This window comes from Sinocyclocheilus anshuiensis, unplaced genomic scaffold (genome assembly GCF_001515605.1).
Source record: "Sinocyclocheilus anshuiensis isolate Anshui unplaced genomic scaffold, SAMN03320099.WGS_v1.1 scaffold1127, whole genome shotgun sequence".
In the NCBI taxonomy this organism is placed as follows: Eukaryota; Metazoa; Chordata; class Actinopteri; order Cypriniformes; family Cyprinidae; genus Sinocyclocheilus; species Sinocyclocheilus anshuiensis.
Genome location: NW_015546115.1, coordinates 894,272 through 908,879, shown reverse-complemented (window position 1 = coordinate 908,879; position 14,608 = coordinate 894,272). Strand labels below are relative to the sequence as shown.

Here is a 14,608-nt window from a genome sequence, read left to right as displayed (position 1 = left end):
GTTGTAGTTGAAGAAACACCCCTGAATCAGTTTTGGTTTAGTCTAAACGAGGGACTGATGATGACGTTAAGACGCTACCCTACAAATTCTACATTTCTGAGAGATTATCACATTACGTCAAAAAATCTGTTCTATCCAACAGCTACAGTAACGGAGGTCTTAATTTGGTTGATTTTGCAACGTTAAAGTTACCTTTAAAATCAACTGAATTTCATCCAGTAGGTTTGAATGTTCTATTATTATGTAACTACAGTATTGAGAAGATCCCTGTTGCTTTCTCCAATTTCCACAAACAAGCACTTTTGGCATGGTCTGTGATTTTCAAACACATTTTTTTCCAACTAATCACTTCATTTGGAATAATAAGAATATCTGTTATAAACAATCCCTATATAAACAATCCCTACCCACCAAAGTCCCTATTTTTTGAAAACTGGTTTGAAAATGGTATCAATCGGGTTAGTCAATTATTTCATCAGAATGGTTACTTGTTTACTTATCAAGAATTTCTTTCTCACTATAAGTTTCCTGTTACTCCAAAACAGTTTACCACTGTATTTGGTGCTATCCCGAATGGTGTAATTATGTTATTTAAGGGCCATCTTAGGTCAGACAGAATGTAACAATAAGGTAAATATATAAATATAATAGGTCTATAACTATATAGATATATATGAATTCAGATTAAGGAAAAAAAACACCAAGCACGCATAATTATACATTTAAATATATAAAGAAAAGAAAGAAATTAGTTTGTTAGTTTTAATGTAAAATTGTACCTCTTTATATTCGATGTACGCTGATATGGTATGTTTCATTTTTGTTAATTCATTTATTTGCTTGCTTGATTTGATGAAAATGTTTAATTTCATTAACCAGTAATACGCTGCCCATTTAGTTCATTTTATTTATTTTTATTTTTTGTCCTGGTGATGAATCACTGACAAAATGCTTGGACCTTGTTTAATATTAAACAAAGATTTTTTTTATTAAACATATTTCAGTAATTGGACGCTCTATTACAGCTTCTCAATAACAATAGCCACAGTAATTGATTGTCATTTTTATTCATTTATATTCCTGATTTTGTTCATTTATGCATGCACCTTTCGAGATGAAAACTTGGCGGTTTAGCAGCTCTGTGAATAATACATCTTGCAATTATTACAAATCCTTGCAACATCCATAAAGCGTGAATATGCCTCAAATCACAGAAAAATAACAGTAAACGTGCCATCAAGAACACAACACCGGAGAATTTTTTCACAAAATAATCATAGAAAACCTTTCAGGTAAATCTGTAGTCAGTAGCAATGGGAAAGACCCCACAAACAAACAAACAAAAGCGTGTGTAAAAACTGTTCAGCGTGTTCACAGTGGCACAGCTGACACATTGTTCCTGCTGGATTTTGTTGAATCCTCATATGTTCATGGACAACATCAGGAACTGTGAAGAAATGAAGATTTGTTTATAACTTTGACATGTCAGAATTATTAAAAGGAGTAACACTACTTACTAAAACATATGAAAGCAGCTCAAAATGCATGAAACATGAATTTTGAAAGCAATATGTGCCTTAAAATGTTGCCTAAAGTTGTTAAATAAGGAAACTACTAAGAACTAGTTTACATTTTTAACAAATTGGGCAACTGTTGTAGTTCATGTATTGCAAATAAATAAATAATGCTTTCTTTACATTTACAAAAAGGTAAAAAAAAAAAAAGATGTTTTACCTGCATCATGTTCAGACTGATCACTCCTTTCTTTTGACTATCTAAGGCCTGGAAAACTCCTGTAACATAAGTCAAAATCCAGATTTAAATACTTATTTACACTCCACACATTTTGGAACGTTCTGAATATTAATAATAAAGAAAAAAAAAAAAATCACAGAAATACACTGCAGTCCAACTCAAAAGTAGAGATAATCTAAGACTTTTAGTTAATGCATCGTCATAACGTACTGAACATGTTCTCCAGACGCACGATGCATGTCAGGTAATCATCAAAATCAATGTCAAAATTTTCATCTGCAAACCGCAGACCCAGCAGCTGCAAAATCTTATTGTTCAGATTCATGCCTGAATGAAGAAAACACAAACAAGGTCAGAAAAAACACTGATTTCTAAATGATTGTGTTTAAATTGCACTGTAATGATTCACTCTGTTTACCTGCAGCATTAAGAGCACTGCGCAGCTCGTAGGATGACATGCGTCCAGAACGGTCCGTATCGTAAGACAGGAACAGCATCTACAACAGCACACGACACAACTTTACAGTTTCTCTGCGGAAGTTTCATTCTGAGAAATATGGTGATATTCTGGAAGATGGTCATTGATGACAAGCTAACAAGTAAATGTATGAGTCTGTAACTTACAATCCATTTCTTCAGCTTTTCCCAGAAGACTTTGAACTCCTCGAATTCCAGCATTCCAGTGTTATCCACCTGCACTCGGTTCAGGAAAACTCAGCAACAATAATACTCACGTATCAAAGATGTAAAACTCACACATCATAGGGTTTAATGTTTGATTTTGTAATTAAACCTGAGGCAGAAGTGGGTTAATTTAGACTAATAACACATGGACGGCCGCTGAGAGGATACATCCATCAGGTTGATGATGCTGTGGCAGGTATTGAGGGTCAAACCATCAAACTTCACCTCTTTCCCTGCAGAGAGACAGTTGCATGTTGGGTTTTTATGGTATTTCTGGTTTTGGATTAAAATGCTTGAAAATGGTGACAGACTCACTTCTGCTCAGAACATTGTTCAGCACATGCTGCAGTTCTCTGGCGCTGATGGCTTTATCCTACATAGAGACATAGGGAACAGTGTAAAACATACAGTAATTCACAATTACACCAGATGAGGGCGTGCTCAGTCTGTTTTGTGATTACCAAACATTTTCCCAGCCTAACTCCTTTGTTAATGTTTTAATAATTTAATAACACATTCCATGTTCATGGCTCTCTAATGTCAGTTAATGGTCACATGACGTGCCGGTAAACAAACAAAATATTTTTAATACGTTTTTTTAAATTGCTTTTATATATATTTTTTAATTATATTAATCATTTGACCTAAAATATTTACTTAAAGTGCCCCCTAAGATTTAAGTTAATATTTCAATCATTTAATAATACACTCGCATGATTGCATATTTGCTATTATGTCGGTTAATAGTCACATGACATGCAGGTAAACAAATAAGATGAGACAAATAAGCTTTTTTATGGGGTTCCATTTGTGCCAAAAATTAGTCGAATGCTTTGTACTATACATTTGTCTTTGTCTACAGTCATTGCCTAATTGTTCAGGTAAATCAGTATATGTCGATATGTTGTCTGTTGACGTAGTCTTAATCTTTTTAATGTTGTCCTTATTGTCGTTTTGTTCTGTCATCTTATTCTGTTGTCCTGTTCTGTCATCCTTACTGTCATCTTATTCTGTCATCCTAATGTCATGATGACAGAACAAGACGACAGTAAAGACGACATTAGGACGAGAGAACAAAAAGATAGTAAGGATGACAGTAAAAACAACAGAGAAAAAGATAGCAGGATGACAAATTAAGACGATGTCAACAGACAACATACACCTCAACATATACTGATTTACCTGAACAATTAGGCAATGACTGTAGACAAAGACAAATGTATAGCACAAAGCAGTCGGCTTTTTGGCCGATTTTTGGCACAAATGGAACCCCATATTTTTTTTATATCTTGATTGTTTTTCTTTTAAAATTAATTGTTTACTTTAATGTCAGATTTTTAGGATTTGATTAATTGTTAGTTTGTCATCAGCTTTTTATCAACACCATGCAGTTCGCTTTGGGAAACCCAGCAGTAAACGGTTGACTGGAGTTTTCAGTTTCTTACCGATCCGGCGATCTGTTCAAACAGTCTCCTCAGGCCCTTCTCCTCATCGGTCTCCTCCTCAGGTGGGTTTGGCTTCGGTGGCTTCGCAAATCAAACAGAAACACACATGCGCACACACTTTTAGCATACAACATCAGTGTATGTCGAACTGTTTATGTCCAGTAAACGAGTCTTTCCCAGCTCCCAGCGAGACTATAAATGAACCAACTCACCTCTGGCAGATCTGCTTTAATGGTGTTTCCCATCTCACTGCAAACACAAAACACATTACATTGTACAGTTATTTGGGGCAAAAATAAATCTACGGGATATAATGAGTATTCAGTTGAGTGTACTTAAAGGAACTACTTCACTGACCACCATCTGACTCATAATAAATTGTAGTTTTTTTTATTTTATGGAAATGTGTTTCCAAAATGCACTGAAGCAAAAACATGTATTGATAAATGAATAGTTCACTGTAGTTATAATACGTTTATGATTATATATTTAATGGAATGCCAGTGAAATGCATACACACATGCGCATACTAAGATTATTTTGTGAATAATGCCTATCGTTATATAAAAAGTTACATGACTTACAGTGCAATATAATGATATGAGTCATATAAACTACTTTTGTACTATTTAAATGGTGCATTTTTTTGTTTTTTGGAGCTGCATCAACATGTTCGTTATGAAAAGAGCTGCATGAAGATTCTTTTTTTTTTTTTCTCCTTTTGTAATCATAGAAAAAATAACAGCATATGAGTTTTGAAAGACATGAGTAAATGTGTGTAAATAATGACAACTTTTATTTTTGGCTGAAATTTGCTTTAAAATCTGGCTGATAACACTGAAGAGTATTTGCATGGACTTACATGGCTCCAGCTTTGTTCTCTGAGAAGATCCGGATTAGGAAATCAGCCTCGTGGTGCGGCTGGAAGGTGGTGGGCACCAGCAGGTAGTTTCCTGGCGGCAGTCTGAAGCGCTCGGACACCTCCCTCATGTTGACGTAAGAGCGGCTCCGCACTTTAGAGCCGTTGTAGCGGAAAAAGTCCTTCCCCTGGTGATCTTGATCATCAGGAGCCTAAGGGTACAGTAAGTGAGAGCAGGTCAGACTTCAGTGGAGCGAGAGGCACTACTACATGAAGTTCTTCAAACCCATCTTCCAACACAGTATTACATCTCCCTCACCTCGTAAATGGCAAAGCCAATGGTCTCCATGTCAAGCCCCTCTTTCCTGAGCCGACGGCGGTTCTTTTGCAACAGCGCCACGATGACGCTGCACAGCTTGTCACCATCATCAGGATGGTCCAGACGAAGCTTAAACTGCGGGTTTGTCCAGAATGTGTCTGAGAAGGGAAAATTGAGATCAAGAGGAACACGAATACAGGTCTAAGCAACTGTAAATAATAAAATTTCTGGGCCTCATGTATAAACGATAGCATGGATTAGCATGCAAACTTTTATGATGAAATCTATGCGGGGTTTGCTACGCGACACTGACCGATGTAGTTCCTGCAGCCGCCAGCAGTGGAGCCCCTGATCCAGTTGCCCTCAAATAGATTCACTTCCCACTTCTTCCTAACGTCGTCCGACAGAGAATCTGCGGTCAGGTTACAGATCTCAATTTTATCGTAGTTGGCTTTGAAGTCCCCGAACTCCATCCTGCAACACAGCAAGTCATGTTAGTTCACACCACACATCTGAATGAGCTCGCAGAGTCAGATCATCCTGGCTCTCATGTGAAAGCCATTCTTTAAGAGCAATCAACCTGATATGAACTTCTTCTGTTAACTTTCAAAGCCCTTCATAACATACTTTATACACTCGCATAACATAACATACACTCCTCCCTGAACACTTTCATTCCTCTAAGACTGCAATGTTAACTGTACCATCATTCAGACTTAGCACTATGGGGGCCATGTCATACATACCAGAACTCTCCGTCATCCAGAGAGTTGTGCAGCAGTCGTGTCTTCTCTGAACTGTCAATAGTGTTCCATTCCCTGGAACTGAAAAACAAGATTTAAAGAAAGAACACAAGAGTATCAGTAATGAAATAATAAAAAATTGCTGCAACTGGGGAAGCCTGTGGCTCTTTTTCCCTACATAATAAATGACTTGCATCCCAGAGCGCACAGACAAAATGCAATAACAAATGCTGTTATGTTATCTTGCATTTTGGGTGGATGCTTGATGTTTGGGAACACAATATGAGTTCTGTGAGGCAATTAAACCAAATCATTTTAAATACACAATCTGCTGAGGCAACATAAGTTCATGTAGTTCATGCATCCATGAATTAATTCGGTAAATGAGTTTCCATCATAGTTTATGTGCATGTTTTCTTATTGAATGAAAACGTTAGCCGCCTCAATTGAGTTTATGTGCATTTTCAACTTATTTCATGCAATATCCCAGAAATCACATAAAAAATAATTGGTTGGAAACATAGGTAATTATACAACATCTGTATGATGTTTCTTACTGACTACTATTATGAGTTTTTGATCATATTTAACTAATGGACTTCATTCAAGTGTCACCATTAGTGGACGCTTACTTGTCGCTCCAGGGTCCGTTCCACTCCACCTGACCCCAGGGGTTACGAACATGAATCAGCTGGACCTTTGATCCTCTGTAGTTGACCTGAGGAGACAAGACAAGACGTAAGAGATAATGAAGAGAAAATAAAGAGTGAATCTGTAAAAAAAAAGAGATGAAAATGCTGTGGTTACCTCCTCCACTCCAGTGATGGAATAAGCATGGCCTTTAACCAGACCAGTAGTGGTTTGTGCTTCAGATTCAGCAGAACTTGTGATCTAATGATACGAAAACACAAACATCTGGAATTTAGGAACGGCTACTGATCTCACTTTGAATCCAACAAAGCTTCGCTTACATCAATGGAGCAGCCGAGCATTGATCCTCTCTCCACGGCTTTCTTGAGGATGAGGAAGAGGTTTGTGGGGGCGTTCTTCGTCTCGTACATCTCGCACACGCCGCCCGTGAAGTCCTCCATGGCCTCCATGGTGCTTCCTCCTTTCAGGGATTCATAGCTGCCATTCAACCTGAGAGAGAAGCACAGGAGATGACTTACACAAACAGGTTTGACGCCTCAAAGCTAGATATGACAAGACATCAAGGCGTATCTTGTTTTGTAAACTCAAGTGCATACTTGGCATAGGCCTTCTCCAGAAGTGCACTCCAGAACTCAGTATTGTCAGCGGAGTGGACGAACACCAGGTTGCTCCTCACACACGGGAGTCGGTCGTCCACCACCACATCCATCCATTTATTATGCTGCCAGAACTGCACAACAAGGTGAGTTTGGTTAGGGTTCGAGGTCATTGGGAAACTGTAGAGAGAGGGACTCACCTGGAAATGGAAGATTCCAGCATAGCCGCGATCAAAGTCCTGGTCGTGTGGTACGACCCGCTTTAGTGTGTCCTCATGGAGGGTCAGGGAGGCAATTGCTGCCAACAACCAGCAGTCTCCTGTGTGGCCGTACACGAAGGGCAATATGAATGGAGATCATAATATGATCAGGGTTAATGCATCACAGTGTTGAGGGTAATGCATTATAAGTAACGCAACAATTAATTATCAAATTAAATTACATTTTAAAATACTCGTAATTAGACTACAGTTACTTTTTATTGATTGCATGATTACATCAGTGTTGGGGGCAATGCATTACAAGTTATGTAATCAGATTACTTTTCCAAGTAACTAGTAAAGTAATGCATTACTTTTACATTTACAACAAAATATCAGAATTGCTTTTTTAAACAAGTAACACAAATTACTTTGTTTTCCCATTTATTCACTGACACCTCTCTTCAATCGTGAGTGAAGTGCAGAGGCACTTCGTTCAGCCTGAAGCGTATTAATTTCACTTTTGGTGTGAAAGGGCCCTTAAAGTTGCCAAAAATATAACTTTTGGGGTTTTTGTTATTAAAAAACAATTAAGTGAGCCCAGCCCAGGTGACAAAAAGTAATGCAAAAGTAATGTAATGCATTGTATTACTTTCCATATAAAGTAATGCAATTAGCTACTTTTTCATGGAGTAATGCAATATTGTAATGCATCACTTTTAGAAGTAACCTTCCCCAACACTGATCCACTATTTTATTCTTTGGTCATTAGAAGTGTTTTGCTCAAATTAGGGTTTCATTTTGTCATAAAACATTTGAGTAATCTGAAACGACAGGAAAACATACCCAGCTGCCCCTGACAGATGTCTGTCCTGGTGGCTCCTCCTGTGATGAATTTTGGGTCTTTGCAGACTTCCTGAATTTTAAATCAGGGAAAAATATCAGTCGTTCAAATCAAATAACATCCATCCGTTAAGCCATCCCTCTATCTATCATCCATCTCGCAGATTTGCTGAATTTGAAGAGATCGGAGAAAATAAATATCAATTGATCAAATAACATCCACCTGTCATGCTATCTATCCATCGGTGACCGGGATTTCACCAAGTACAACATGTTCCTGGATCAACATCCTTGTTGATCCTGGAACAACATTCCAATTAACCAATCAGAATTGAGAGATAACTTTTCAGGAAATATCTGTTTTAGGCTTACGATCAGGGTTAGGTGCTTCTACACCTTTGGTAATCAGCTATCATTTCACACTGATTTTAGGAATAAATTATGGGTAGGTAAGGTAAGACACCAGTCCAGTCTGTGCTGAAACGCTACTGTCAATCAAACTATCGTGGGAGGGGCCTGTCTTTGTGACGTCACACAGACAGGCATCTGAGATCTGCTCGATTTGAGAAAGGGGTAAAGATTTGAGTAGATTAAAAAAAAAAACACTGGGTGGATTTTTATTATAGAGTGCTTGTGTACACACACTACCAACACACATTTCAGTTCAAACAACTTGTAAAAGTGCATGTAGCATCGAATGACCCCTTTAAAAGAAATGTTCCGAATGCAATAATGACAGAAGAGCTGGATACTGTAGGTTGTTTATACAACAGTATTTTCAGTTTTTACTATTTTTACAGACATTTCCAGAAGATACAACACATCACATTATCTGCTGTAACTGTAGATCTAATGAAGTGTTTGATTAGAGACCGAGAGAGATGTGTGAACGCCCATGATGCCTGCGTGAGGTGTGTTCGTATTCTAACGCAAGCCCACAGTCTTCACACTGCATATCTAAGGTCACTCTACAGGAACGCCCTGGAATGAAATGCAGTTGTAGTTTCATTCAGCGGTCCTTTAAAGTTTTACAAGCGTGAAGGAGGGGTGTGGAGCATCTTAGATAATTTTTCACAACTACTGTCAACCTGTTCTTAAACTCAACCCAGTAGTCTATTTCCAACTAAATAAAACCTACATCCACTTTCCATTCAATCGCTCAAGACTAAATAAACAATGCATTCCGTGCATGCCAAAATTCCATTGGCATTCCTGACCTGCTGCATGGCATCAGTCTCCAGTGGCTTCATAAATGTCCTTTATGCACAAATATGACCTCTGCTGTAATCGACACTTAAAGGAACGTGAAATGTTAGGGAATAAAGTTCTGGTGTGTGCATAAGACGGCCAGTCTGGTTGATTCAAGGCCTGAATAATTCTGCAAACTTGCATGACAGGTTTTAAAGTGCCAAAATCACATTCTAAAGCATGCAAATTGCACACAAAGGTAGAAGTCGTGTGCCATAAAGGTCAAAAACTATGTCAATGTTTTTGGAATGTGTATAAACCATTAGTAATTACTAACCATAAAACCACTTCCATTCATCTAACATCCATCCATACATGAACAGGAGGAGCATCACAGAGAAGGAAACGCTTCAGATTTGACAGTTCTAGACATTTGTCAACTTTATGCTTTATAGATTACAACAGACCCCATCAAATTCACCCACAATTCATTCCGCAATGCCAATTTATATGAATTAAAATATCATTTAGGGTTATCCGCTACACTAGGAGATCTTGCTCCATCAAATCCAGGTGGTTTGTCATGTGATCGGGGTCTCATTTGTTTGGGTGATCAAGTGCTGGTTGATATTTCAGTAACTCAAAAGTGAGTAAGTGTGTCAGATTACCCAATTCATCCTACTCTACTTACTGTATGCACCTTATCCAGGAGTCAAAAATGTCATCTTGCAGCATCATGCATACTGCGGGTCGCTTACCCCTGGCCTCTTCCATTCAAAGTTAACCGGGACCCTCTGGCTGAAGAAGAGCGAGTCGTCCACGGCTGGGAAATCTGGATCCTCAAACAGCTTCCCCTTTTGCAAACACTCCAGGCGGAGCTGTTCAAACGTCTTCCCATCCCCCTGTGTGCTGTTTACTAGGGTCGCCTGGCCAGAGCCACTCGGCAGAGTCACGCTGTAGGGCATCTTCAAACCAAGCTCCAAAACCACAGACAGGACACTGGTGACACTCGTCTGGAGCAGTGAGCTTGTGTTTGAGTGTGTGTGAGATGAATCCAGCCACTCTTTCTGACGGTCAGGCTCATCAGGTTGGTGTCACACCCATCAAGAGCAGAACTGGTTTGGGTGAAAGCAGCCACGCCTGAGTGCGAGGAGGTGGATCGGATCCTGCTTGAGAACTTTACTACGGTATTACTGCAGTAATCAGATCAGAAATGAGATCCAGACAACTATGAAATGTTACAAAAATATATTTAAAAGTATCAGAACGATGCAAAAACATTTCTTTGAAGGAACCAAACAATACAAAAGTCTTTTTTTTCTCTTCACTGTTAAAGACAAACATCCCATGATTGTGTGGTTGACCGCTAGGAACACAAAAAGGAAACTTCAAACAGAGAAACTTGACTTGCTTCATACAAAACTGTGCAGGGCAGGGTTGCAAAATCAGATTCAAGGAAAGTCGTCATTCAGTCCATCCATGAGTTACGCTGTTCAACAGGCTACAAAAGACAAACTGTGGCATTTATATTAATCATGTGTTTTTTTTCTTGAGCTTTCCTGAGGAAGTTTGTTTTGTTGCAGTTAAACTAAACACAATCCCTAGTGACTGGGGGAATAAAAACTAGGATGATGACAGCTTCGTCAGGACTGTTTTCTGCCTAAACTAGGATGAATCCAGTTTATCTGGCTTCCTGGTGAACTTCCAGGATGTGCTTACCTTTATAAACATAGGCCATCAACAAACAACAGCAACGTTACAACAGAAATTAGCCAAACTGAAAAATACAGACATGGAAATAATGACCTAACTTTTTTCAGAAAAATATATCTAATATTTATATTTTTATGAAAACAGCAGGCTACACCTCTAATGTTCTTTAGAGGCATCGACACACACATCATAACAAAAATGAACCAAAACATCAACACTCTCACTTTACAAACAACAACGGGTGAATCTCACGAAAACCCGTCAAGAAAATGTCCCGACCATATTTCACAAGAAAAAAAATATAAAAATAGAAGCATATTTTGCGCAACGAAAATAAAGCCTATTAAGATGACATTATTTTTATGACAATTGTCACCCAAATTCTTATTGTAATGCCAATAATAATGATGATGATGATGATGAAAATCAAGGTAGTATTTGTTGTCTTTCCTTTAATAAGATAAAAATGCTGTAAATTATGAATTTATAAGTAATATTTGTTGAACTACTTTTTCATTTATGCAGAATTCATTCACAGTATTACACCACTGACATTACAGTCCTATAATTTTTATTGCAAAACGTCTATTAAAGAAAAGAAACTGATTATTTGAAATTATTTAGTTGAATCAACATAAATTAAGGGCAATACAACAAATACCACCCTGATGAATACCTTATCATTCAAATAGTATCTCATTGTTTTTTGGGGGTTTATTGTATTACAGTAATAATAAGATCTTAGGTACAAGTTTGTCATAATGTCACCATGCCAAAAAATAACGGTGCTAAATGGCTTCACTTTACTTATAGGATGAATTCACATAAACTGGAACACATTTTGCCATAGAGATTATGTGCCAATTATCCTGAATTAACCCTAACAATTTCATCAGATTTTGGGGTTAAATATGACCCGGGTGTTTTGTTGAGACTGACCCCCACACACTCTCACTGTTCCTGTTTCTCCAGCGCCGTGCCCGTCACCAGCAGCAGGTTGCAGGCCATGAACTGCACATTGAGGATGTTGCTAGTGCTGCCTGTGTACTGTCCGATCAGCTCGCTGCTGGAGCCGTCGCTGGGGGCGCTGCCGTGGGCGCTGCGTATGTCCCAGACCCGCACTGAGTTGTCCATGGAGGCGGAGGCCACCAGACTGCTGTCCTGACTGAAGGAGAGGCTGGTGATGCTGTCGCTGTGACCCCGCAGGTCTTTGAACAGGCTGCCGGACGCCAGATCCCACAGCTTCAGTCTCTGGTCCTCTCCAGCCGAGGCCAGGTACTTGCCGTTGGGCGAGAAGGCGAGCGACAGCACGGGCCCACGGTGCCCGGTGAACAGCCTCACGGACGCCCCCTGCTGCGTGCTCCACAGGCGCACGGTTTTATCTGTGGAGCCCGTCGCCACGTAGTTGGAGTTGGGGTGGAATTTGACGCAGTCGACGTCGGAGAGGTGTCCGGCATACAGACGCAGTGGATAGGTGCGCGCGAAGCTCCAGAGGCGCGCGGTGCGGTCGTGGGACGCCGTGGAGAAGTAGAGGCTGCAGGGACTGATGTCCACGTCCCAGACGGGGTAGGCGTGGCCGCGGTACAGAACTGTGTTCGTGAAGCTGCTCAGGTCCCAGAGGCGCACGGTGGAGTCCTCCGAACAGGACAGCAGGCCGGAGCCGTCCGTCAGGAACGCCGTGCGGTACACGGGGCCGCTGTGAGCACGCAGGGTCTTTATCTCACTGCCCGAGGCGTCCTCGTCATCTGCCTGATTACAAACAAAGACACATGTAAACAACTCAAGATGGACGGAAACACTTTAAACCACTTAAAAATGTGCATAATATAATAGCAAATATGTGACCCTGGACCACAAAACCAGTCATAAGGGTACATTTTTTTGAAACTGAGATTTATCTCAGAATAAATATCTGAATAAATACGTTTTCCATTGATGTATGGTTTGTTAGGATAGGACAATATTTGGCCGAGATACAACTATTTGAAAATCTGGAATCTGAGGGTGCTCGGTGGATCAGACCCCTGGGAATTGTGTTTTCTCGGGTTAAAAACTTTGTTGAGGGAGTCGTCGAACAGCCATATGCGTGTCAGATCAGCTCCGGGGCGGAGGGGGCATGGCCTGGAGAGGGGCGTGGCGTGGGAACTTAAAAGGGCGTGATTGACATACGTCTATCCAGTTATGTAGATATACATACTTTGTTCTCTGCCAGCAATAAACAAAACACACATATCTGACCCTGGAGCACAAAACCAGTCATAAGGGTCAATTTTTCGAAATTGAGATTTCTACATCATCTGAAAGCTTTCCATTGATGTATGGTTTGTTAGGATAGAACAATATTTGGCTGAGATGCAACTATTTGAAAATCTGGAATCTGAGGGTGCAAAAAAAATCACAATATTGAGAAAATCGCCTTTAAAGTTGTCCAAATGAAGTCCTTGGCAATGCATATTACTAATCAAAAATTAAGTTGATATATTTATGGTAGGAAATTTACAAAATATCTTCATGGATCATGATATTTACTTAATATCCTAATGATTTTTGGCATAAAAGAAAAAAATATAAAAAAACATATAGAAAATTTTGACCCATACAATGTATTGTTGGCTATTGCTACAAATATACCCGTGTTACTTATGACTGGTTTTGTGCTCCAGGATCACATATAGTAGAAGAGTATCGATATTGCCGTACAATTAATCTGATATTTGACCAATTAATGCAATATATTTACAATATAAAAATCACATGAAATAGCATTTAAAGGAACACTCCACTATTTTTGAAAATAGGCTCATTTTCCAACTCCCCTAGAGTTAAACAGTTGAGTTTTACAGTTTTCGAATCCATTCAGCCGATCTCCGGGTCTGGCGGTAGCACTTTTAGCTGTAGCTTAGCATAGATCATTGAATCTGATTAGACCGTTAGCATCTCGCTCAAAAATGACCAAAGAGTTTTGATATTTTTCCTATTTAAAACTTGACTCTTCTGTAGTTACATCGTGTACTAAGACCGACGGAAAATGAAAAGTTGCGATTTTCTAGGCCGATATGGCTAGGAACTAAACTCTCATTCCGGCGTAATAATCAAGGAATTTGCTTCCGTACCATGGGTGCAGCAGGCGCAAAGATATTACTCAGCGCCTGAAAATAGTCCCCAGCACGCTCCCTGTGCAAGCATGTGGTCACATTATGTTGACGGAAGTTAGCCTATTTTCAGGCACTGCGTAATATCATTGCGCCTGCTGCACCCATGGTACGGAAGCAAAGTTCCTTGATTTAGTTCAGTTATTAGTTCTTTAGTTATGCAAAAAAACATTTTTTTAAATGTCATTCATATATGTAAATTTTGCTATCTATTAACAAGTTAGTTTATGTTAGTGTAAAATTAAATCAATAAAATATACATTTAGTTGTGTTAAGTGTTAACGTCCATTACAATGTATTACACTTCTGTACTTCTGCTTGAAAAGACTCTTTGGTCAGTGAAGCTTAAAAAAAATATCAAAAAATAAATAAAATAAAATAAAATCCTTGTAAACTATTTCAGGTCAAATAAATAGAGACTAGAGATGCACCGATTGCAATTTTCTTGGCCGATTCCAAT

At 39.1% G+C, this 14,608-nt stretch overlaps 2 protein-coding genes across 3 annotated transcripts in view; both read right to left on the bottom strand.

The window, feature by feature from the left end:
- Window positions 1–878: 878 nt before the first annotated feature.
- LOC107700872 (calpain-9-like) lies at window positions 879–10,329 on the bottom strand. The gene is made up of 20 exons (XM_016502702.1): window positions 10,042–10,329; window positions 8,099–8,168; window positions 7,253–7,371; window positions 7,053–7,186; window positions 6,777–6,945; window positions 6,613–6,696; window positions 6,438–6,523; window positions 5,809–5,886; window positions 5,376–5,536; window positions 5,063–5,220; window positions 4,747–4,955; window positions 4,097–4,133; window positions 3,885–3,965; window positions 2,755–2,812; window positions 2,608–2,672; window positions 2,380–2,448; window positions 2,174–2,252; window positions 1,966–2,082; window positions 1,735–1,793; window positions 879–1,447 (listed from the first exon to the last, which is right to left on the bottom strand). The coding sequence occupies exons 1-20, from the start codon at window positions 10,246–10,248 to the stop codon at window positions 1,421–1,423; spliced, it is 2,067 nt and encodes a 688-aa protein (XP_016358188.1). The 5' UTR covers window positions 10,249–10,329; the 3' UTR covers window positions 879–1,420.
- Window positions 10,330–11,616: 1,287 nt separating this feature from the next.
- LOC107700873 (TAF5-like RNA polymerase II p300/CBP-associated factor-associated factor 65 kDa subunit 5L) overlaps window positions 11,617–14,608 on the bottom strand; it is a 9,078-nt gene continuing 6,086 nt past the window's right edge. For both annotated transcript variants that reach the window (XM_016502704.1, XM_016502703.1), the window contains exon 7: window positions 11,617–12,745. In XM_016502704.1, the coding sequence (XP_016358190.1) occupies window positions 11,948–12,745 (798 nt within the window). In that variant the 3' untranslated portion in view covers window positions 11,617–11,947. The remainder of the gene's footprint in view (window positions 12,746–14,608) is intronic.

Coding starts and splice junctions, on each gene's coding strand:
- LOC107700872 (XM_016502702.1), bottom strand. CDS start 10,248: ATGCCCTACAGCGTGACTCTGCCGAGTGGCTCTGGCCAGGCGACCCTA. Junction 6,524..6,612: donor CCATCACTGGAGTGGAGGAG/GTAACCACAGCA, acceptor TTGTCTCCTCAG/GTCAACTACAGAGGATCAAA. Junction 1,794..1,965: donor GCGTCTGGAGAACATGTTCA/GTACGTTATGAC, acceptor CTTATGTTACAG/GAGTTTTCCAGGCCTTAGAT.